The sequence below is a fragment of the Medicago sativa genome, chromosome 8 (genome assembly GCF_051527215.1).
Source record: "Medicago sativa cultivar Bolivia chromosome 8, Bolivia_mono, whole genome shotgun sequence".
Classification (NCBI taxonomy): Eukaryota; Viridiplantae; Streptophyta; class Magnoliopsida; order Fabales; family Fabaceae; genus Medicago; species Medicago sativa.
Window position 1 is genome coordinate 64,205,940 of NC_140756.1, and position 26,055 is coordinate 64,231,994.

Genomic DNA, 26,055 nt, shown 5'->3' on the forward strand with positions numbered 1-26,055 from the left:
ATTTTTTTTTTTGAAAAATGCAGCTATTTCCCTTAATTTGCTCTTTTTTCCTTTATAACAAAGTTTTTCTTTGCTCAAAAAAAAAAACAAAGTTTTTCAAAAACTATCTTAACTTGGGAATGTTGTTTCTTTGGTTCATTTTGTGTGATGTGAATATTGGTGTTAATCCCTTTTTGGTAACTCTACAACAGTAGCGCTCGATTTTATAATTTTGGCTAATATGTAATCGTAATTTGCACATCATTGGTTCCAATTAGTTTAATCTTAATTATTATGTTGTTTTTCCTGATTCATGAACAAAATATATGCTCTTTTCATGAATCAAGACTTGGTAAGGCTTTGATAAATATTTCTAATGTTTGTGCAATATTTCTTTTATGGTAGACCTATCTAGGAATTCATATGTTATGGACCATAGCTTTTTATATTTATAGGCATGTAATATCTATGTTCACAATCAGTTCACTTTTAACCATTAACAAATGTGTTTGCCAACAAAATTATCCGAAAAAAAGCAATCTACCCCGTGCGAAGCACGGGTTGACAACTAGTTTTACATGTTAAAAAGTAAAGTGAACTGAATTTAAATAATTTTAGATAAATTGGAAAGTCAATGTTGACAGTTGATGGTCTATCATATGTCCAGCTTACATAGTACAAACCTTATTGATTATGCTCATACTTCCAGCAGTCCTAAACATAAGGGTTAGTGACCCCGTTTATTATTTTGACTAGGGACAAGAGACCTTTGTTCCCAAAAAAAAAAAAAAAAAAACTTCTATTCCACCTTATGTCCTCAGCCAATACATCTCCATCCTAGTGACCCACTGATTTGTCTCGATGCTCCGACAAGCCCTAATCATTGTGCCAATTTGGGTGGGTTAATTTAGATTCTTCAAAAAAAAAAAAAACGCCCTAATCATTGTAAAATTATGAGTATTACAATTTATATTAGATGAATTATTTGATTTGTTTCTTAAATAGCTTGAATTATAATTTTGCTAATGTTAAATCCCAACTTATAGACATTTTATCAACTGTCAACAAATTTTTAAGTTGTTTGTTGGTATTTTAATTTGGTCTTAGTCCAATGCATAAATTCACAAATTCATAAGCACACAAAACGTGTAAGTACCTAAAGCATAAATATCAATATTAACAAAGTTCATTTGAATATAAAGCCAATCTTAACAAAGGTCATTTTAACATAAATATTGTTCTTAACAAAGTTGATATAAACACCAAATTCATTTGGAATAGCACTCGCGCATAAATACCAAACACATAAGTTAGAAATACCAAACTATAAGTCATAAGTATCAAAATATCTAAAGTTATACATTCATAAGAATATAAAGTGTATAGACATTAAAACAAGCACATTAAGTGCATAAATACCAAATTACAATCATTTCCAAATAAACATTCTAAAAGTGTATAAGTTTTAAAATAATCACATCAAGGAGTACGACTTCCAAACGAAACCACAACAAACAGACAAACTACATATTTTGTATCAACATTTTAAATGCCATAAACATAAATTCTAAATTGACATGAGTGTCTTCATGCAAACTCCAAGTTTTGGATCAAAGTTCTCCTACATCATTACCATATTCGTCACTGCTTCATTCACTATCAACACCCACTTCACCATCATCAATTACAAGAGGCATTGTGGAGGTGTTACTAGGACTGTTGAGAGGAATTTTGATCTTTGTGGTCTTCAGTCTTTCATTAGTCCCAATTGTTTTAGCATGACTTTTTCTGCCTTCTTTGCAACAAGGGAAGAGGACAAGAGCAACATCAACTCTTTATTTTCCTTTTTTGCAGCAAGGCAACATGTGCTTGAACAGGTTCGGGAATGTTAGAGACAACACTGATTTGATCTACACCTTCTTCTAGAACAACAACTCAGACATTAACTGGTAAAGTAGTATCATTAACTGTTGTTGGCTCAACAACACCTTTAGCAGACTTCATCTATGAAAATTCAATGAAATAAAATTAGTTAATGAAATAAATGAAAATGAAATAATACAATAATGTGTACATATTTTTTACTTTTCTATTTGTAACATCTAGGTTTTGTGTTTTACTTTTGCATCTCCTATAATTTTGGTCAAGCTTAGTGCACCTATACTTAACTTATACTCTTCTAAACATTCCGCCACTTAGTTCAGCAAACTCTCAAATTCTGTTTCTTTGATCTTCCAATACCCCTCTTATATTCTAGTGGTAACATTTCTTCTGTGTTCACTAATAGACACACGTCTTTCCCATTAACTGGACTCAAATTGTGAATGTAACACCTCTTATATGTTTTCCTTAGATAACTAGCATGCACATAATCTTCTGGATTTCTTGACTCATAACTCATTGTAGCAATAACATATCTGAAAGGGATACCAACCCATTCCCAAAAATTGAAAGAACATGTTATCTTTTCCATGTCAAAATGAAACCTCTAAATTACATATTATGTTGAACCTATCATCTTTGTTCACTAGGCCAATGTGGTGTACAATTACCATACACTTGGCTTAAATTTACTACTTATCATCCTTTTCATTAAATAACTTTTAATTAAGTCACATATTGAAAAAATAGGTTTATCCACAAAAACTGAAATGATGTTATTGAACGATGTAGATAAATTATTTGTTGGGTTTTTATATTGTGTTGACTGCATTTTGTTAAAACAAGGAGTTCTAGCGAGATGTTGGACCAGATGTCCTAGACATGTAAGTACGACATCTTGTTTCAAGGTGTTACGCTTTGTTTCGTATTCTTGGAAGATTTGGTTTTTGCGTGAGATCATTGAAGATTCGATTGAAGATATGATTCAAGTAACTTGTGCTCCAAGAGGCGTGTGGCTCTAGAAGCTGCTTATATCGGTTTGTGCATTGTTGTGTTTGTAAAGCCAATGTCCTAAACATTTTATAAAAGAATATATTTGCTCTTATAAGATTGTGAAGGCTGAATATTCATTTGGCCTGCTGATTGTTTAGCCTGTGAATAATAAGCTCGTGCTTACCCTGGCTATATAAAGGAAGACACAAACTATGTGAAGACTACTGAAGTCGTCATTTAAGAAAATATTTATTTAGGGTTTTGCGTCTGTCCTTGTTATTTGTGAGTCTCTCTTTGTATCATTTTGATGCATTGAGTTGGACTGTTTAGTTGAGTTGTAATTTGTCTTTGTAAACCGCTCTAGTGCATCTTGCAAGAGTTGGTTTGTTTATTGGAGTTATGTTGTTTATATTGATGTTGACTATAGTATTCCCACATAAACAACTTTAGATAAGGATCAATGTGAGACCTTTATTACCAATTTTTTAATTTATTTCAAAATTGTTATTTTGTTATTTGAATTATTCTGAAATTCCAACAAAAAAATGTATCATTTATTTTAACAAAAATATTTAAGAGTAACTATATATGAAGAATGTAATAATATTTTAAAGAAGTTGTTACGAAACTACTGTATAACCAATAAATGTATATTATATCATTTTTTTTAAAAATCGAAATAACTATTTTGTATTAAATCTAATTCTAATTTTGTATTTTGAATCATTTTTCATTATTTCAATTCAATGAACTTCCTTATTTTGATTTTCTTGAATTAGTTATTTTTTAAAATCATTATTAAAATTGTTTTGAAGGAAAATCATTATTAAATTTGAAATTTAAATAATTATTCAAGTTTGACCGTAGTGATTCCATGTAAACAACTTCTGTTGAGGATCATGCGAGACCTTTTTTAACCTTCATTTGTATTATTATCACTAGCGAAAAGACGGACACTCACGTGCCCGTCTTTCCGTTCTTTTTATTGTGTTAACGTTTGAAAATTATGAACGGTGTTTTTTTTAATGAAATTTTGATATTGATTAAAACTAAAAAAAAATATAAATGTTTGTTGCTTTCAAGTTATAAAAAATCAATATAACAAAAAAATATAATCTAAATTCTTTTTTTAATGGTACCAACAACAATTTTATTATAGAAAAAGTTGTTTAAGAGTATAATTGGAATGATGAAAAATTAAGTATAAATATACTCATCTAGTTTATTACACTTTTTAAATGATAAAGGAAAAAAAACAAAAAAAAAATATTCATATCGTGTTTGTTACATTTGTTTCAATATTTAAATTTATTCTTATCTATTTGTTACATGTGTTATTTGTATTGAAAATTAAGGGTATTTTTTGAAAGAAAAATTCAACCCAAAATGGTGAAAGAGGTAGTTTTCTTTAGATATAGCATAGACAAGAGAAAAGATCAGTGACATAGTTTATTGTCCGTTTGCCTTTCACAGTGTAATTTCCTCTATATTTTTAATGGATTGGTGAGTAGATAATAGATATGATACTCAGAATGAGTGAAAGTAATGAGCTTAACTAAAATGTATGTAAATTTTTTAAACTTTTTTTATAAAAAAAAAAAAAAAAAAAAGAGTGAGAACTCATTAAAAAAATTTCCCTCAAAAATAAAAATCCCATTAATATTTTCGTTCCTATCTTATTGTATTTTTTAATTAATTAATACACGAAACAAACCATTCATTATTCACACAGACTATATAAATAGCTAAGCTTTGGGTAATGCAAAAGAGAAACAAAAGTCAAGCATGGAGAACACCAATAGAGAAAGCAACAGTAGAAGTGGTAGTTTCAGGTTGGGGTTGGGAATGAACGAAGCAAAAGTTCATACTGTTGTTGAGCTTGGTGGGTTTGATACAAAGAGTCTTCTTTTAGATATTGGTCATGATAACATTGAAGAGAGTGAAATTAAACACCAAAAATTGTTACCACCTCTTAGAAATTCTCTTTCTCCTAGACAAATGAAATCACTAGTTGCTCTTTGTGATACCATGTTACCGTCCATCAAAGACAACAATGTTGCTGATGAATCTGTCAACAATTTCTACCGTACTTCAGCTTCCATGGCTGGCACCCCTGAACGTGTAGGACTATTGTTATTCTCTCTCTCTCTGATTTTCTTTGTTATTTTTTATTATTATATTATATTAAATACATATAGCCAAGGATGTTAATTAACTTTCCTTATTTAATGGTCAAAATTACTACTTTTTTGATAAAAGAAAACGTGTAGTGATTTTCAATTTTTTATTATGCTTAGTATTTTGATATGCAAGTTCATACGCAAAAGAAAAAACTTCCATGGAATGATCAAAAAGTTATTTCTGGCTGAAAAGTCACGTTATCTTCAGGTTGTACTTCCATGAAGTTTAAGATTGATTATTTTTTTTAATTTAAAATTAAATAAATTTATTAATTCCCTTTGCATCAGATCATCATTTATTCTATTTGTTGCTTGAAAGATAAAAAAATCGTGTGAAATATATCTCGTGCATGTTTGAATTGGTGTTGAGGTTGTCAAATTATGATGAGTTATCACAATTTTGACAAAAGTTATATTTTAGAGTGATTTTGACAAACATACCTTCCATCCAAACATACACATTTCTTGTAATTGTTGATATTGATGATGTTTGAAAACTGACTTTCCACCTTATTGGCCGTATATACCATAGCAAGTTGATCTATATTTTAAAATTAGGTTGTTGATTTTTATTTTTATTTTAATTTTAAAGAAAGAAGGTTGTTGGTTTTTGTATTTTTATTTTGTTTCAAATTAGTATATTTTAGAAACTATAAGGTATAATTTATCTTTGTTTCCAATTATATCCTTTATATCAACAAACTTATTGTTTGTGTTTATGAAATGATTTACATAGTAGTCAATTTGAAAGGCAATCCAAACCCATGTGAAAAAAAATTGGATGCTCAACCATCCACTTAAAGATTAATCTCATAGCGAGCTTAAAAGGCCTACACCAGAGGATACCTTAGTGCACCTATTACATGTCAAGGACCCTAAATTTATGTTAATCATTGTATTTGTCCGTATTACAATTATAGCCTTAATAATTAGTACTATTATATTACTGATGTGTATGGTTAATTTTTTGCTTGAATTTGAAGGTTGCAAATTTGGTGAGTGAGAAACTGAAACATCCAAGTACATGGTTATTGAAGTTGACATTATGGCTACTATCTACATGGTTTGGCACATTGATTTTGTGTGGTATTGCAAGTATCTCAACAAAATTCCCATTTATCCTTAGCTATCCTCAGTTGTCACCAGAGAAACGCCAAAAAGTGATGTTGTCTTGGTCTGTAAGTTACCATCGTCCTCTTAGAATGTTGTTCAGAACCATAAAGCTTCTTACCCTCCTCGTCTTCTTTACTCAGGTAAATTATACCAACTTTTCACAGCTTAACTATACTATAAGCATATATGCATTTAATGTCTTCTGTTTCTTTCAGTATAATCAATAAATGTTGCTGTGGTCAACAACCTTTTACATCTTTTCACTGTTTAGTTATATGTACTATATAAAAGTATACATGTACTACTATGTCCATAAATGTAACACTCTTGGAAAAAAAATTGTACACACTCCTTACTTAGTCATCCTCTTCACATGCATTTATTTTTATGCATGAAGATTTTAAAAGATACACATTACGATGTTGGTCCCCCATATATATGTTGGTCCATATATTTTCACAATTTTGTGGATTTGATCCCCTATTTAAAAATATAATAATTTTTGTCCTTTAATCATACATTTTTTAACTAAAAGGAATGTGATATGTTTTAAATGATGTGGTAATATGATTTGTTTATAAAATTATCAATATCGATGAAAAACATAGATGAAATTGTAAAAAAAGTCTTTTAAAAATTGGCTTAATAGCAGTTTTCGCCCCCTAACTTTCACGAAGTTGCAATTTTGGTCCCCTAAAAAAAACTACAAAACCGCCCCCTAAGTTTTGCAACTGTAGCAGTTTTGGCCCCCCAAGACCAATTTTAAGTAAAAAAAATAATAACACGTGGCACCTCACTTAGGGTGCCACATCAACGTAGACCGAGTCAAAATTGGCCTTGGGGGCCAAAACTGCCACAGGTGCAAAACTTAGGGGGCGGTTTTACAGTTTTTTTCTTAGAGGGCCAAAATCGCAACTTTGGAAAAGTTAGAGGGCTAAAACTGCTATTAAACCTTAAAAATTTTCATTTAAAACATGTCAAATCATCATATTTTAGATCAAATATTTGATGAAGAGACCAAAACGAACAAATTTGAAAATCGTATGACCAATTTTGTAAAATGAAGAATAAGAGGATAAAATACAATTAGACCTAAAAGATAATTACAAAAAAAAAGTCTGTGTCTTTTTTTTGGGTACAAGTATATGTGTAAGTTTTATGTGTTCATTGAAGGGGTTTCAACATGCGTGAAGTATGATATGAATCATATTAATAGCCCAATCATAAAAATAATTTGATTTTAACCAAAACTATTTATAAAATGTAAAATAAAATGTGATTTGTTCACAATGTAAATGTTTATACAGTGTATCAAAATTAACCTGTTAAGGCATAGTAGTATAATTTAGTCTAATAATAATGAGAGCATTAATGTGCCAAATAGTCAAAATGAAACCCAAAAGAGGGTATAAGTGCCCCTGTTAAGGTATGACTTGATTGGCATTTGGTTTCAAATTAAAAAACTGTGTGCCCTACACTTTACAACTCACATATCAGTCACCCACAGACATTCACTTAATTCTCTCTTGGATGGGGATACCAACTCCCCACATTGGCCATACATATGTCATTCTCATACCATTTTTGTAAGATGAACATTTTTTTTTCCTTTACTAAATAGAATAAAGTGGAATATGGTTGAGTTATAATTTATAAATGTAATTTTAAAATTTCAACTTAATTTCATAAACTTCGTTTTGTTAGAGTTGAGGTTGAAGTGATTTTTTTTTTTTAATATGCATTTCATCTGTCTTTCCCCAAAAAAAAAAAAAAATCATAAACTTCAATTTGTTAGAGTTGAGTTTGAATTGATTTATTTGTCAAAATGAAAATAATTTATACTCCTTCCGAAATGAAATAATAAGGAAAATGGTAGTTAAAAAATTGCCGTATGTAGACTAAATTTTAAACTATATTTTTTTTATCAAGAGGAAAATAAAAGACAATAAAAACAAACTAGCCAAAGATGCCTACATCAACTTTTCAACAATCATTTTTTTTATATTTTATTTCGCAGAGTATTTAAGTATATTTACTATGAAAACAAAATTTTATAGTAAATCTTAAATGTCATTTTTTTAACCTAATACAAAGTTACTTTTTACCACTTTTACTCAAATTAAGGTTTACTTTAGAGGTAAATCAATTTTGTGTTATAACCAAACATTAGTATATACATTCCAAATTTGTACACTTAACTCTCACTTCAGTCCTATGAACAAAATTATAAAACAAACTGAAAATAGAATGGAAAACCTATGTTGTAGTTTGTACGTCCAAATTAAGAACAATTTTATGTCATGCATTGTTTATCTCCCTATCGAACCCTGGATCATCATAGACCTGCTACTCTTGCTAGATAAACCTGCTACTATGACACAAATGAAATACCACAAAATCTTTGTACCTAAAGGATGTGTGTTGTGTATTCAAATTTGGTGTGTCTTTCTGATTGCTTAGAACCATAACAATGTACTCATTATGCAAGAACACTTTCATTTTCAGGTAGATGAAGAAAAAAACAACCCATCATGGAAGGCAATTGGATATAGTGGACCTGATCAAGAGTTCAAAGCGCAGCGAAAGAACAAAATTTTACATAAAACATCCAAAGATGGACGACAAGAAAAAGAAGATGGTGATCATGATGATGAAGAAGTTTTAGGACCGCTTTACAAAGGCCTAGTCAATCTGAACCACCCGCGTGATATCATTTCGGATTCTCTAAGACAATTTGGATTCCCTGTCTCGGTCACTCCTCCAACGAATAAAGCTTCTACCATCTCATCTCCTTCTCTAGTTATCCAATGTGATGCAGTGGTTGTTGGTTCTGGCTCAGGAGGTGGCGTGGTAGCGGGAGTTCTAGCAAAAAGTGGTTATAAGGTGTTGGTATTGGAGAAAGGAAACTATTTTGCTAGGAACAATCTTTCCCTTCTTGAAGGACCAACCCTGGATCAAATGTACCTCGCCAATGGTTTGATTGCAACCGATGATATGTCCGTACTAGTACTAGCAGGATCCACCGTTGGTGGAGGGTCTGCAATAAACTGGTCAGCCAGCATCAAAACCCCTAACCATGTATGCAAGGAGTGGTGCGATCGCCATGAGCTAGAACTTTTTGAAAGTAAACTATACAAGGAAGCAATGGATGCTGTGTGTGAGAAAATGGGAGTCCAATCTGAGTTTGAAGAGGAAGGGTTTAATAATGCAATACTAAGAAAAGGGTGTCAAGAAATGGGGTATCCTGTCAGTAACATTCCTAGGAATGCTCCACCAGATCACTACTGTGGTTGGTGTTGCTTGGGATGCAAGGATGGAAAGAAGAAAGGTACATCAGAAACATGGCTTGTGGACTTGGTGAAATCAGGTAATGGTGCAATTCTTCCTAGTTGCGAGGCTATACAAGTCTTGTATAGAGAAAAGAAAGGAAGAGATAGAAAGATAGCAAAAGGAGTGGCTTTTGAAATTGACTACAATGGTAAAAAAGACATTTGCGTGGTCGAGTCCAAGGTCACAATTGTAGCCTGTGGAGCACTAAGCACTCCGTCGTTACTCAAAAGAAGTGGTTTGAGAAATGAAAACATAGGGAGAAACTTGCATCTTCATCCAGTGACAATGGCTTGGGGCTACTTCCCAGATGCACCTTCTTCGCCCGAGTTCTGGCCGGAGGGACATAAAAAAAGCTACGAAGGAGGAATTATGACAGCAATGTCTACAGTTGTTGCGGAATTTGACAAAACTGGATATGGCGCGGTGATCCAAACACCTTCATTGCATCCAGGCTTATTCTCAGTTCTAATGCCGTGGAGTTCCGGAATGGATATAAAAGATCGTATGCGCAAGTTTTCAAGAACAGCTCATGTATTTGCACTGGCAAGGGATCAAGGATCAGGAACTGTGGATTCACCTACCCGTATAAGCTATGAGATGAAAGATGTAGACAAAGAGAATTTACACAAAGGAATTGAAAAGGTGCTGAGAATTCTGGCAGCAGCTGGAGCTGAAGAAATTGGGACACATAATAATAAGGGAAGGAGCTTAAATGTTAAGGAAGTGAGCTATCATGAGTTTGAGAAATTTGTGAAGGAAGAAAGTTCAATGCTGTTAACTGACTTATCGACACCAGTATGCTCGGCACATCAGATGGGGAGCTGTCGTATGGGTACTAATCTGAAGGAATCGGTTGTGAACCAAACGGGGGAAACATGGGAAGTAGAGGGTCTTTATCTGGCCGATACAAGTGTATTTCCCACAGCTTTAGGTGTGAATCCAATGGTCACTGTTCAGGCTATTGCATATTGCACAGCACAACATGTTCTTGAAGTTCTTAAAAGGAAAAGGTGAAGGGGAAAGAAAATAAAACTTTTGCTGGTTATGGAAAAAGAGGAGAGAATTCATGTTACAATAATTTTAAGTGAAGTGTTACACAATTAATAAGATTATCCAGCTAATAGCATCAGTCTAGTTCACACATTGTTTGAAAGTTTGTTATTTTTGTTATGGTTACTAAATAATCAGTGTTAGGAAATTCATTAGAGAGAGGTCAGACGATGTTTGTGCTCTCTCTTGAGGATGCGTTCGATCTTTTGTAGAGGATTTCCAAACATGTACATGTAATTGCTTACTATAATATACTTCTATTGTTGATGCTTCAACTATGACATGTGGCTTAGACTGTTAATTTTCTTATATGTTAGTGGTGGTCTTTATTTTTTGGTTTTGCAATCTTGTGAATAAACTGGTAAGCCGTGTAAAAATAACACATACTCTTGTTACTTGTAGTATAAGCTATAAGACAAAATATATCACATACTTTTGTACTAATTCAATTAATCCAATCAGATTATAAATTTATAATATCAAAAGGAATAGGATTTTATGATTGCATGCCAATGGAAAACAAGCAAAAATAAAATGCAGTCCAGAAGTAATCAATTCAATGGTCTTAGTTGTGGATTTCATCAGAGGCCATAAGAGATTTATTTCACATACAATTGAACCACCAATTCACAAATTCTACTAAGCAATTAACTAGGATTCAATTACTGTTTGATAACAAATCCATCAACTGGATTTGTGTTCATATTTTGTTAAAAGAAAAATAAAACAATTGTCAAAAAATACAAAATGCCAATATATCTCTTATTTTGTTATTGAAATAATTTTTTGTCTCAATAAATAATACTCTTAAACTATATAAAAATCTGTATGTTATTTTTAGTATTTTTTAATATGGGAGGTTAACTAGACAATATTTTGTCTAGAATAATAATATTTGTACAATCATTTGTGACAACTTTTGAACAATTTTTTTTTCTCTCTTCTTATTCGTAAAAAACAATAGAGAAAAATGGAAAGAGAGTAAGAACATAATAAAAGTATCAACAAGAATTGTCCAAAAATTGCTCCAAAATGATTATATGAATATAATTTCTCTTTACTTTCCAAAAGGCTTTAATTTCTTTCGGCACTTTTGACCTTTTATGAGGTGAGCAGATTCCTAAAGGGGGATTATGTGTTGTTCATGAAAGATTGACGTCCAATATCTCTTTGCAATGTGATGTATAAACTTGTGGCAAAGATGTTAGGCTACCTGGGCATGGTTCGGTTATCCATATTAATCGAACCGAACCGAACCGAATTCGTGAAATGGTTCGGAATAACCGAACCGAACCGTTTAAGTTTTGGAAGTAACCGAACCGAACCAAAGTTATGGTTCGGTTAACCGTTTGCTTGCCTATTAACCGAACCGAACCAAACCATTAAGCATATCTATTTAAAACCAACTTATTTTTAAAAAAACAACTTATTTTATGCAAAACAACTTATTTTAAAATCAACTTATTCAAAACAACTTATTTATGCAAAACAGCTTATTAGGATCTCATTTTTCAAAATAACTTATTCTAAACAACTTATTTATGTAAAACAGCTTATTAGGATCTCTTTTTAAGAAACAACTTATTCAAAACAACTTATTTATACGAAACAGCTTATTAGGATCTCTTTTTAAAAACAACTTATTCAAAACAACTTATTTATACAAAACGGCTTATCAAGATTTCTTTTTTCAAAACTACTTATTCAAAACAACTTATTTATGCAAAACAACTTATTTGGATCTATTTTTTCAAAATAACTTATTCAAAACAACTTATTTATGCAAAACAGCTTATTAGGATCTCTTTTTTCAAAATAACTTATTCAAAACAGCTTATTTATGCAAAACAGCTTATTAGGATCTATTTTTTCAAAATAACTTATTCAAAACAGCTTATTTATACAAAACGGCTTATCAAGATCTCTTTTTTCAAAACTACTTATTCAAAACAACTTATTTATGCAAAATAACTTCTTCAAAAGAGCTTATTTATGTAAAACAGCTTATTAGGATCTCTTTTTTCAAAATAACTTATTCAAAACAGCTTATTTATACAAAACGGCTTATCAAGATCTCTTTTTTCAAAACTACTTATTCAAAACAACTTATTTATGCAAAATAACTTATTCAAAAGAGCTTATTTATGCAAAATAGCTTATTAGGATCTCTTTTTTCAAAATAACTTATTCAAAACAGCTTATTTATGTAAAACAGCTTATTAGGATCTATTTTTTCAAAATAACTTATTCAAAACAGCTTATTTATGCAAAATAGCTTATTAGGATCTATTTTTTCAAAATAACTTATTCAAAACAACTTATTTATGCAAAAATTATTAAGATCTCTTTTTTTATATTCGAAACAACTTATTTATGCAAAACAACTTATTAGGATCTCATTTTTCAAAATTACTTATTTGCATAAATAAGCTGTTTTGAATAAGTTATTTTGATAAAATAGATCCTAATAAGCTGTTTTGCGTAAATAAGCTCTTTTGAATAGGTTATTTTGAAAAAAGAGATCCTAATAAGCTGTTTTGCATAAATAAGCTCTTTTGAATAAGTTATTTTGCATAAATAAGTTGTTTTGAATAAGTAGTTTTGAAAAAAGAGATCTTGATAAGTCGTTTTGTATAAATAAGTTGTCTTGAATAAGTTATTTTGAAAAAAGAGATCCTAATAAGTTGTTTTACATAAATAAGCTATTTTGAATAAGTTATTTTGAAAAAAGAGATCCTAATAAGCTGTTTTGCATAAATAAGCTGTTTTGAATAAGTAGTTTTTAAAAAAGAGATCTTGATAAGCCATTTTGTATAAATAAGCTGTTTTGAATAAGTTTTTTTTTAAAATGAGATCCTAATAAGTTGTTTCGTATAAATAAGTTGTTTTGAATAAGTTATTTTGAAAAATGAGATCCTAATAAGTTGTTTTGCATAAATAAGCTGTTTTGAATAAGTAGTTTTGAAAAAAGAGATCTTGATAAGCCGTTTTGTATAAATAAGCTGTTTTGAATAAGTTGTTTTTTAAAATGAGATCCTAATAAGTTGTTTCGTATAAATAAGTTGTTTTGAATAAGTTGTTTTGAAAAATGAGATCCTAATAAGCTGTTTTGCATAAATAAGCTGTTTTGAATAAGTTGATTTTAAAATAAGTTGTTTTTTTAAAATAAGTTGGCTTTAAATAGATATGCTTAATGGTTCGGTTCGGTTCGGTTTGGATAACTGTGGTTATTAATGGTTCGGTTCGGTTAATTAACTGTTATCAAAATAATGGTTCAGTTCATAAATTTGTGAAATGGTTCAGTTAATTTTGATATGGTTCGGTTCGGTTCGGTTAACCGTTAATTTTGCCCAGCCCTAGCTAACAGATCAAAGGATCTTGTGTGCTTGATTGATCTATTTTGGATAATGGTATGATGGCTAGAAATTGTGCATTATATGACAAAAGAAAAATTGATTGATGTGGCTCTCAAGCTTTATATTAGCAAAATTTATGATATAAATTGATTGGGATTATTTGCGTGGTATTTTTAAAAAACAAGTTTTTTTTTTTTTCATGAATGGGTTAATGGGATCATGATGTGTATAGAAACAGTTGATTATCTGAGCTCTTGTTAATGAAAATGTAGTTGAAACTTTTACCCTGGATAGAGGTTTGTGACAAGGAGAGCCTCTTTCACCCTGTTTGTTTATTATTTATGCATAAGGCTTTTTAACTTCAATTTGACAAGCGAAATCTAGGGGAGACGTATACATGGTGTTAAGATCTGCTGGAATGCTCCAATCATCCCTCATCCTCTCTTTGTAGGTGATTACTTTTTGTCTTTCAGACATAGTCAGCAACACTGAAGTAGAAAAAATGAAACATATTCTACGAAATGACATCCGATAAAGCTATAACTCTTCAAAATCCAAGATATTTTATAGTCAGAATGTGTCACGAGCTATTCAAAATGGCATTGCAAATGTTTTTAGTGTTCAAACAATTCTCGGAACTGGTAAATATCTTTTTTTTGAACAGACTAAAATGGTGTATATATATATTCACAATAGATCCCCCGCACAAGGAGTGCAAAGGAAAGATCAAACAAGAGTTTTTACAATGTCAAAGCTGCCCAACAACGGGATGTAACCAAAAAGGAAAAAGAAAGCTAACAGATACCCATACAACAAAGTGGGTGTTTCCACCATTCGTGGTAGCTATAAGAGAAAACAACCTGTTTAGATTTTAACCACAAAAAAGAATTTAGCTTAACCTTCTCTAAAAGCACATCAACACTTAGTGTCACATTATTGAAGACAAAGTTGTTTCTTTCTTTCCAAATCACCCAAACCGATGCAAACCAAATAAGCCGAAGATAAAGGTAAGAGAAACTAGGCAAACCAGCCTGATGAGTAAACTGCACAAAATGATGACGTAAATCTCCATGAAGAACCAAAGAAATACCTAACCAATGCAACACATGTGACCAAAGGGAGCCGTAAGTGGTGCACCCTAAAAACAAATGAGTAACCGTTTCCACTTCCCCACAACCTGTTATACATTCCGTATCCATTGCTTGTATAACTCCCCTCCTTAACAGATTATTTTTAGTAGGCAATCTGTCACGAAGGAGCCGCCACACAAACAAAGACACCTTCGAAGGAATACATTTATGCCAAACCTCATCAACATGCGATCTGTCAACACCAGCTCCGGAAGAAGTAAGGAAGTAATATGTCCCTCGAGCCGTGTAACCATGAATCGGGTCTAGTAACCACCGCCAAGTATCACAAGATGTATCCTGCAAAACAACATTGTGGAGCAAAGCATAACATTCCCCCACACTCTCCTCCTCCCAAGCTAATAACCTACGTCTCCACTCCCACCCTCCTCCTCCCACCTCCCAACATGACCTCCTCATCTCCTCAACAATTATCTCCTTAAACACCGCCAAGTCAAAAAGACGGGGGAATTTAAAACGTAAAGGTAACTCCCCCACCCAAGTATCATACCAGAATAAAGTATCCCTACCATCTCCCACAATCCGCCGAACATTCCCCTCAAACCAATTACCTACTCCACTACCCACCCCTTCTCGGATCCTACAAATCGTCCTCCACCAAGATGAACACACGGTCCCCCCCTCCTTCAACCGACCCCCTTCCTCCCCATATCTAGATTTTAAAACGTGATACCACAAACCACCCTTATCTATCAACATCCTCCAACACCACTTCCCCAACAAAGAAATATTAAACTCTCCTAACCTCCGAACCCCCAAACCACCCACCTCCTTAGGAAGACAAATAGAATCCCATCTAATCCAGGCTATTTTCCGATAATCCTCACCACCCCCCCAAAAAAAAAATTTAAAAATAGATTCAATAGAAGAAATTATACCTGCAGGGGCTTTGAAAAAGGATAGAAAGTAAACCGGAATTGAGGACAGGACAGACTTCAGAAGTACCAGACGCCCACCGAAAGAAAGGAATTTATTAGTCAGAATGTGTCACGAGCTATTCAAAATGGCATTGCAAATGTTTTTAGTGTTCAAACAATTCTCGGAACTGGTAAATATCTAACCCTACCCTCTACAATTAGCAGAAGTGAAAAAAAAATCCATCTTTAGTTTCATTAAAGATAGAGTTTGGAAGAATATTAACTCATGGAGCAGCAAGTATCTCTCCAAGGCATGGCATGAAGTTCTTATTAAGTCGATACTTTACTTTACCAATTACCATCTTCTCTTTAAATTTTTTTGGTGGGGAGCAATTAATAAAGTGATTCATTGGCTCTCATGATAAGTTTTCTATTCATAAGAACAACGGAGGAGTGGGTTTCAAATATTTCTCGACTTTTAATCTTGATATGCTTTGCAATCAAGTTTGATGTATCATGACTAATACAAATAATCTTATTGCTAGATTGTTTAAACCAGTGTTCGCAGTGCAGTTTGGTTCAATTTTTAGGCTAAAAGTCATCCAAACCACAAGATAAAAAAGTATGTGATTTGTTTTGATTCGGTTGACTTTTAAAATAAAATCCGAACCAAACCAAACCAAACCTATTTGCAGGGACTATTTGCATATTTAAGTCTTGTATTAATGACCTGAGAAAAGTTATCCATTATATTGTGGTGATTGTACCTTCGGTGGGAACCGTTTGTACTAAGCTTAAAACAATTATCACGAGGAGGTTGTCAATCAATGTGCAATTCTTTCTTTGAATATCTCAAGTAAGAATTGGAGCTAATGATACTTGTTGTATTAATGACCTGAGAAAAGTTATCCGTTATACTGTGGGGATTGTACCAGGATCTAATTTTCTATCAAAAGTAAGCAGGTTCCAACAGGGACGACAATGTGTATCCATAGATAGGGATAGCATAATATTCGTTCCAACTTTATTGGATAAATATTGTACATGTGCCCGTCCCATACCCATATGGGTACACATATATCCATAAATATTTTCAAATATTTTCTTTTAATTACCTAAAAATTTCGTTTCAACTTTTGTATCTTAGAAATTCTAAAATCACAATAGTTTGTTCAACATTGTTCAGTTTACACCACCAATTGTTTATCTGATGTAAGAACAAATTTGTTTATATTTGTAAACAAATAGAAATCTCTTGCCTGCAAAGCTTGAGCACCAAAAGTCTCTTTCTGCTGTGATGGAGTAAAAGAAGTCTCTTGCAAGTGTGCTTGAACAATAGAAGTCTCTTGGAGTTGTCTTTGAGCATTGGAAGTCTCTTGTAGTTTTGCTTGAGCAAAGGAAGTCTCTTGGTAGTGACCTTGATCATTAGAAGTCTATTGCAAGTGTGCTTGAGCAATTGGAAGTCTTTTGGAAGAGTCCTCAAGCAATTGTAATCTAATGAGATTGTAGTGAAATCCCTTGGAAGTGCAAAGGGACTGGACTACTTCTGTGTTGTGGGAGGAACCAGTATAAATTGCTTGTGTCTACTCTCTCTCTCTCTCTCTCTCTCTCTCTCTCTCTCTCTCTCTCTCTCTCTCTCATCTTTGTGTCTGTTATTAATCCGCTGCACTCTGACACCCCCTCATCTCTCTTGTGTTTTTTCTCACCTTCAATCTAGCTTTCTTCATTCAGAGGTAATCACTCAACACCCACTGCCAGCATGATACCTTGGAAATGTAACACCCATACTAAACGTACCTAGGAAGTTTAGCATATGTGTTATACTCGGTACTGGATACATTAAAATTTACAACAATAAAAGTTCGAATGAATATTATATACAACAAATCACGTTCGTTCTACAACAAAACAATACATCTCGACCATACATAATTAAAATATCCTTGAATCCAAGACATCCTGCAGCGATACGAACGAGCATTTGCTGAAATATCCATCCGACTACAAGATCCGTCATAGGTTCATCTTACTTGTCATAGGTCTTTACTAACATCATACGTGTCATGGCGGTTTAAGGGAACCTAAGACCGCTATACCAAGATTCTCTAACGCATCGAGGCCTAAACAAAACATATTCATGACACGGTCTTAAACCGGACGATTAGCGAAATCTAAGATCGTCATCGGTATATCATTCATATCTTGCTCTATTGCTCGACTTGTTCATGGCTAACATATCATAATCATAAACATAATCATACATAGTCATATTAATTCATTATTTTAGCATTGAACAAACATCATTATCTTGGTTCATTTTACGGAGTGTCCCGGGTGGAGTAACCCTGAGTACGATCCCTTACATAACCGATGAAAACCTAGCTAAGGCACATCGGACTCCCTCAGTGACGTGTGGGCCCTCCTTGCGGAGCTTATCCCGTTTCTCCTAGTGGAAACCCCTTGAAATCCAACCTAGTGTGGATGACAAGAGACACGACACCTACGTCCTGCTTACTCAGTGACATGCGGGCCCCCCTTGCGGAGCTTATCCCGTTCCCATGATGAGAACCCCTTGAGATCCAACCTAGTGTGGATCACAAGAGACATGGAACCTACATCATTCATTATAATCATAATCTTAATCATTCAAGAAAGGTTTCTAACCTACACATGCTTTCTCATTTACCTCGGATCCGGGGTCGATCCGATTAGCGGTAAACTACATACTTGATCATTCATGTTCATGTGCGAAGAGAATACACTTCGCGCCTTAACATACATAGGGATTCATGCTATCATTCTAGTTCTCGACAAACTATGTCGAGGCTCTACATTCATTCCTTTTCTTAATTCATTGCTACCCGAGTAACTCGGCTTAAACTCTCTTATACCATTCTTGATGTATATGTTAATTTTGCCATGATTTCCATTTCAAGAATCGTTTGATGTTATGTGCATGGATTAGATGTTGTTGTGGGGTTATCAAGTTGTAAATCGATGAAAGAAAGGCTTCGGATTGCACCACCGGCCCTAAAATGGGCCAACAAGCCAAGAGGAAGTTGGCCAAGTCAGAGAATTTCGCTATTAGCTAACTTTTTCTGGGCAGGTTCTGGAAATTTAGCTATTAGCGAAAATTGAGCTAATAGCGACTTTCATCTGGGTAATTTCGCTATTAGCGAAATTATTTCGCTAATAGCGAGTTTCTTCGGGTCTGTGGTGCAAATTTTGCAATTTTGACCCAAAACTCGTCCGATTCGATCCTGCAATGCACCATACACATCCAGCAACATATATAGACTTTAATAAACATATTTCATGGCAATTTTAACATATAAACAACAAGAATTGCTTTGGGGTGCTAAATTCATATCTTACTAACTTAGCATAATTTCATAGTTTTCTCACAAGAATTACACAACCCAAAGGAGGAAAAACTATCTATAGAACTCACTTAGCATGATTCTTGTGATTGCTTCAAATTCCAAGCTTCCCAAATTCAAACCCTAACTCCAAGTTTCCCCAGTCATGCTAAAACCTCTTCTTCTTGATGTTTTCTTGTCCATGAAGCTCCTATAATCCGTGTTTAATCACCAATTTCATGTATTAGGAAGCTTTGATGGCTTAGAGAGGGAGAGATGGGGGCGGTTCTAGAGAGAAGGTGGAGAGAAAATCTTCTCTCAAAACCTAGAGAGAGAAGGATCATGAGAAAATGAAATATTTTGAGCCAAACATGCTTTTATACTCCTTGCGTGCAAATACCCAAATTCAAACCCTAACTCCAAGTTTCCCCAGTCATGCTAAAACCTCTTCTTCTTGATGTTTTCTTGTCCATGAAGCTCCTATAATCCGTGTTTAATCACCAATTTCATGTATTAGGAAGCTTTGATGGCTTAGAGAGGGAGAGATGGGGGCGGTTCTAGAGAGAAGGTGGAGAGAAAATCTTCTCTCAAAACCTAGAGAGAGAAGGATCATGAGAAAATGAAATATTTTGAGCCAAACATGCTTTTATACTCCTTGCGTGCAAATACCCAAAATACCCTTGACCTCAATCGTGTTTAGCTTGACACTGATACAAAAGTCCATACTTGACTGATATTGTTGATAAATGTTCCCCGTCATACTCGTCTTCCATGTACATTAGTCCTCTGACGCTTTAAATTGGTAATGTTTCCATTAGTTGAAGAGCAGGATGTTACAGGAAATGTCTTATAGATGCTTCTATTCCACCAGATCAAGAAAAAACCAATGCCAAAAACCCTAACCCAAATCTAGATAACAACTCCAGCACCAAACCCCCCCCCCCCCCCCCCCCCCCCCCCCCCCGCATCTTCACTTGGAATTGTCTTCAAAACACTGATGCAAATGTAAATAACAACACTAATCCAAAAGCAGGCAAAAACTGTTGCTTAAGCAGTTTCCAATCTCTGAAACATACCCTCTTCCTAGTTGTCACAACTGATCCTTAAAGGAGATAACTTCTCAATTTCCATCTCAGAGGAGGAGTATTTGGTGGGATTAGAGACATGCAAGTATAAACTAGTACGAATTTACTATATGAATGAATAGATATTAAAACAAATTCAGAAAAAAAAAAATTTGAAGGAAAACAAATCAAAAAATTTGAAAATATACATTTATGGATATGTAATAAATAATTTTAATTCTAACTTTGTATTTTGAACCATTTTTAATTATATCAATTTAATGAAGTTCTTAAGATTTTCTTAAATTACTTATTTTTTAAAATTATTATAAATTTCAGATTTTAAATTAAAAAAATGCTAACAAGTGTCCTTAGCGATTTGTTTAAGCATCATAAAGTAGTATCTTTTACATTGAAAATTGTATAGTTATGATTTTTACAAGTGTTTGAATTGCATTTTTAAGACAAAATTTTCTTTTAACGGTTCATTAACAACGTCATTAGGACACTTATTAGCAATATCGTTTATATTACTATCTAGGTTGACAATAGTGATGCCACACAAGCAATTTGTTGAGGATCATAAAACTCACTCACTTAAAAAAAACTTACAAAAAGTACATCTTTGAAATATAGCAAAGTGATAAAATTGACAATAGTTCTGTAAACACCAAGAGCTATGCACATTAATCTCACTAAAGTTTGTTTTTCAGAAGTTCCACCATAAAAAACAGGTAGTTCATTTGCTGGCTTTAATTTGGATAAAGTGCATGATAAGAAGGTTAAAAACAACTTGCTGAAGATGAATAACGACATAGAGAGGCAAATAAAAGAGATGCTTGGAGTTCCACAGACTTTGCCATATCAATATTGTATGAATCTGAGGAATAACTCAACTATAAGCACAAGAAAGAAACTGTTTGACAATCAATAACTATAACAACTAAAGAATACTCAAAGAAACCTAAAGTCAAGCACTAAATCGAAATTCAAAATACTAACTACTTTCTTTAGACCAAAGATCATTAAATTAAATATTAAATATATTTTAAAACAATGCAAAGAGATATCACTCAAAATGAAAATTAAGCTGAAAATTTTTGATAACAAAGACGGATGAGAAGGAAATATGAATGAATCTATAAAAAGGAAATGCTTTACCTGAAATCGATGGTATGTAAACCCCTAAAAGAAATTTTAAAAAACATGTAAGGATTAGATGAATTTATAATTTAAATAAAATATAACAACAAATATGAATGAGATATTACCTTACTTGAAGGATTTGAGGTTGAAGATAGCCCTTCAATAGAGGTCATTCATATCCCATTGCTCCTCCATGCTAATGTAGAAAAAAATATGAGAAAAAGATATCAGTACTAGGGAAAAACCTCAAACCAACATTGATAGATCTCTGGCAAGTGCACCAAATACTATCGAAGTAGTAAAAATATCGATCCCACGAGGACTGTTTTTAATCTCAATAATTCAACTACGTTGTATTTTAGGATGTATAAAGGTTATTTTGATTTGCCACTAGGCAGTAGATTGGTTTGATTGCATAAAAGTAATTGCTAAAAATAAATTGGTTTTCAAGAATAAGAGAGAGATGAGTTTAGGTCTTTCGAATCATCTATGTTCCCCTAATTGTTATGTTGCACCTATTCGTATGAATGATCTTCTAATCCCACGATAGTTAACAAAATAGTCCTAATCAATCCCTTGAGTTAGGACCCTCTTCTTAAACTGCAGCCCCTAATCCCTTAGGTGGTCTAATAATCTTTGAAGGTTTAAAGCACGTTAACCTAATATCACTAATAAACGATTATCCATTCCTAGACTAACCATGTTTATTAGAACAATTCAATAGGTCTAAGTAGAAAGCTATGGTCAGTAGTCATTCATTCTCACAAAATCATATTTATATTTGATCAGGATATAAAAAGCATTAAGAACAATTGAATTGAATAAAGACTAGAATATCATTCACAATAAATAGAGTTTCACAACATAATATCTCAATTAGGGTTACAACGAATCATCTCAGACCTAACCTCTAATGGATTTAGCTACTCATAATAGTGTTTACAAATAACATAATCATTAGAGGTAATAAAACATACACAAAGTGGTTGGAAGATGAAGAAATCGTCCTCCTGGTCTTCCTTGCAGTTGCAAAATCGCACTTGGCTCTCTAGAATTCGTAACCCTTGTTTTTGGAATAGACTTCAGCATAAATAGGCACAGAAAATCGCCCAAATCGTGTCACGTTTTAAGTGAATCGTGACACGTTTTTACCTTCTGGAGCAAGAAACTGAATTAGGGCTTCACCAAATCGTGTCACGTTTTACCAATCGTGACACGTTTTCATAATGTCGAACCAAACCTTTCTGAAGCTCTTAAATCGTGTCACGTTTCTGATAAATCGTGACACGTTTTCTTTCTTTGTATTTTCTTCAGTTTTTCTGCTCTTTTGCTGCATAAGTCTCCTTGTGAACTCCATTTTTGTGCTAAAATACATATAAAATTACGTAATGACAAGATGTCATCACAACCCCAAACTTAAACCATTCCTTGTCCTCAAGGAATTTACTTGCAAAGCTGACAATTGACAGTGAAATAACAATTACCTATTCAAGCAGTAGTACCCAAAAGTTCAACACCTTACTAGCTAATGATGAGCTAGTTTGACTTGTATGCATCCACCAATTCACAACTCCACGCAAATATTTGAAATAGGGTTCTACCAGTCGACATGCAGATCTACATATTACCATACGCTTGAAAAGTTTCTAAACATCAATCAAAGTCAATATCATTACACACTTTTGAGGTCTTTAGGGTTATAACGGGGCTTAGGTGAAAGGTGGGACATATTTGGATAAGTAGGCTACACAAAATTAGAGTTAGGCATTCCTACGGAAGTTAAAGAATAAATTCAATCCTACGATCATTCACCTTGTGGAATAACAATCAATGCAAAGGTACTAGAGAATATTTATAACTTTTAGGGACAATCGAGTTTGAAGTTACTCGCATGTTTCAAAGTTTGGTCCCTTTTTCATCATTCATTTCATCTTTTTTTTTTTTTTTTCATACATCAATTTTTGAATGTATTTTTGCATTTTGCATGACAATTCTTTTTCTTTTTGTTCTCTTATTCTCTAGTACCCCCACCCCAAACTTAATTGGTTGCAAATTCCAATAGCAACCCCAAACTTAATTTTAAGCAACATTCTACAATGCCTAACTCAGAAAAACAATAAGGGACAAGTCCTAAAAGTCTCTAAGTTTGTAATGTAGTTTGTCACCGAACAAAAAGTTCTAATCCTACCGGCTCAAAGGGGCTAAGAAAAGGATAAAGTTTAACAATTATAGTCAGGGTAGGCTTCAAAAGGCTCACAGGACCAAGCACTTTTGCCTCAGTGTGTAATTAACAAAGACCAATCAATAATAGAGAAACAATGCAAGTTCTAGAAATGTAGTTGCATGGAAAACTAAGCTAAATATAAGTAAATTGAAAAACAAAATATGGCAATGAACCTTATGGCTGAGATTTCTGGGAGTATGTGACTACCTAGCAACGCCGTACACTTCGCCTTTGAAAACCAAGTCACTCCTCCTTTTGAACTTTTGGAATACCACTTGAACAACTATTTGTTATCAAACTGTAAAAAGTCAACTAAACAAACAAATTCATCAATAATAAACAAGTGCAGGAATAATTACATAAACGGGGGGAATAAAACCGAGTTAAACTTAATTAAAAGCAATTAAAATTGTTCGAACATAAAATTAAAGTTACATAACCAAAGTGCTGAAACAAAAACAGAAAAATAAAAATAGGTGGGCCATCAGTAGCCCACTCAATCCTGCATCTGGTCCTCCGGAATCCAAGTGTTGGGGTCCTCCTCTGCATAGGTATCCTCCCCAAATTTCTGCCTAGACTGAGCTCCACCAGCAGCAAAGTCAGCTCGGATCTCCTGCTCTCTATCCTGAGCTCGACCTCTGGTGACATCAAAGTAGTGGTCCATAGCCTCCTTGGACCCATCAAAGCGCTCGAAAGACCCAGTCATCTTCCTCCTGTTGAGGCAGACCGCCTCAGTGAACTCCTGACCAAACCTCGGACGGTTCCAATACTCCTGATCTGACACCTCATTCATCCAGTTGGCATGGCCGAACATGTAGTCCAGCATCATAGGATGAATAGGTGCATAGGCACCCTGCTGGCTGCTCCCCTCTCCAGCAAAAGTCTGACTCTGAGGTGGTGGCTGTGGCTGTTGTGGTGGTGGCGGCTGTGGCTGTCCTGCTGCTGCTGCCTCGGCACCCATGATAGTCTGCATGCGGTCATGATAATCCTTGACAAAGCCATCCATGTAAGTGTCGGTGATGGGCTTCATCATTGCTGCACTCAAATCATTAGCAAACAAATCGCACTCCTCCTCCTCACAAAGCCAATTGATAAGGCTCAAATGAGGGAGTGCCTTCTTGGTACCTGAAGCAAACATATAGATATTGTCGGCAATTAACTCACCAACATTGATGGGTGCACCATCAAGAATAGCAGACAGCGTCAACAAGCGGGGCAGCGGAATCTCTGAAGTACAAGAGGTGCCCTCAATAGTTTGCACCACAAAAGATGCCCACGCCTTTGCATGGGGCTTGAAGTCAGCCCTCAACAGCATATGTGACCCTCCATGCCACTTAGCACCTTCAACACAAATCTGCATTAGCAACTCCTCCCACCTTTCATCATCCTAATTCTTGCACTCCTCCATCCTCCTCTTCACATCACAAATCTCCGGTGGCACAATCTCCAGCAACTGATTAATCCTTTCCGGGCTATAGTCTATCTCCTTCCCCCTCACATAGGACACATACTTCCTCCCCATATACCTAGCATTGGAATAGAATTCTATCCCAATAGTTTTGTTGGCCTGCTCGAAAATCATACTAACAAGGGACTCCCACCCTCTCTCAGTGATCACTTGATGGAATCCAGGGTTGGAGATGAGTTTGGTGAAATCAAAACCTCTCTCCGGGATCACCCTATAGCCTCGGATGTCCTTGAAACGGTCACGGGCAGCAGTATTATAAAACCGGTGGTTGATGGACGGTGGGGGTGCGGTGTTAGGGCTAGGTTTGACAGGTTGTTTGCGTTTGGGTGCTATTTTGGCCTTTTTGGCTGGTTGGGATGTGGCTTGTGACTTGCCTTTGTTGCGGGTCTCAACCATGGTTAGGGTTAGGATTTGGAGAAAAAAACTGGATATTAGGGTTAGGGTTAAGATGGAGATAATGGGTTTGGTTGTTTGTTGGTGATGATGAAGGTGTATGGTAATGGTTTGGTGATTAGAAGATGAAAAGATGAAGATTTTTGGTAGAAAAGGGTTAGAAAATCGTAGGTTAGGGTTCTGGGAAAATTTTGGCAGAGTTTGGCTACTTTTGGAAGTGAATGGAATGAAAATCGTGTTGGATATATTTATAGGCTGGGAAAATCGTGCCACGTTTGGCCAAAAACGTGTCACGATTTTGTTTTGTAACGGTTAAATTTTTGAAACTGCTAAAATCGTGTCACGTTTGGGCTAAACGTGTCACGATTGTTCATTTTTGAAAATTTTCTTGCCCAGAAATCGTGTCACGTTTTGGCCAACGTGTCACGATTTCCAATTGTCGAATTGCACCAGTTTGAGACTTAGAAAAATATTTAGGTGCCAAAATTCGTGTCACGATTTCAGTATCGTGACA

General features: G+C 34.0%; 1 protein-coding gene and 1 long non-coding RNA gene across 2 annotated transcripts; one reads left to right on the forward strand and one right to left on the reverse strand.

Annotated features, from left to right (window-relative positions):
• Positions 1-4,623: 4,623 nt before the first annotated feature.
• LOC146900465 (long-chain-alcohol oxidase FAO4A-like) lies at positions 4,624-10,801 on the forward strand. Its single transcript, XM_085732631.1, has 3 exons — positions 4,624-4,974; positions 6,017-6,286; positions 8,652-10,801. The coding sequence occupies exons 1-3, from the start codon at positions 4,639-4,641 to the stop codon at positions 10,488-10,490; spliced, it is 2,445 nt and encodes an 814-aa protein (XP_085588757.1). The 5' UTR covers positions 4,624-4,638; the 3' UTR covers positions 10,491-10,801.
• A 10,187-nt stretch (positions 10,802-20,988) lies between these two features.
• LOC146900466 (uncharacterized) lies at positions 20,989-21,708 on the reverse strand. The gene is made up of 3 exons (XR_015022535.1): positions 21,582-21,708; positions 21,472-21,495; positions 20,989-21,190 (listed from the first exon to the last, which is right to left on the reverse strand). It is a non-coding gene; the product is annotated as an uncharacterized LOC146900466 (long non-coding RNA).
• Positions 21,709-26,055: the final 4,347 nt, after the last annotated feature.

What these genes read in the sequence shown, in the direction of transcription:
- LOC146900465 (XM_085732631.1), top strand. Translation starts at nt 4,639, where the DNA reads ATGGAGAACACCAATAGAGAAAGCAACAGTAGAAGTGGTAGTTTCAGG. An exon ending in TGGCTGGCACCCCTGAACGT is followed by an intron (nt 4,975 to 6,016) that starts GTAGGACTATTG and finishes TTGAATTTGAAG; the next exon opens with GTTGCAAATTTGGTGAGTGA. An exon ending in TCCTCGTCTTCTTTACTCAG is followed by an intron (nt 6,287 to 8,651) that starts GTAAATTATACC and finishes TTTCATTTTCAG; the next exon opens with GTAGATGAAGAAAAAAACAA.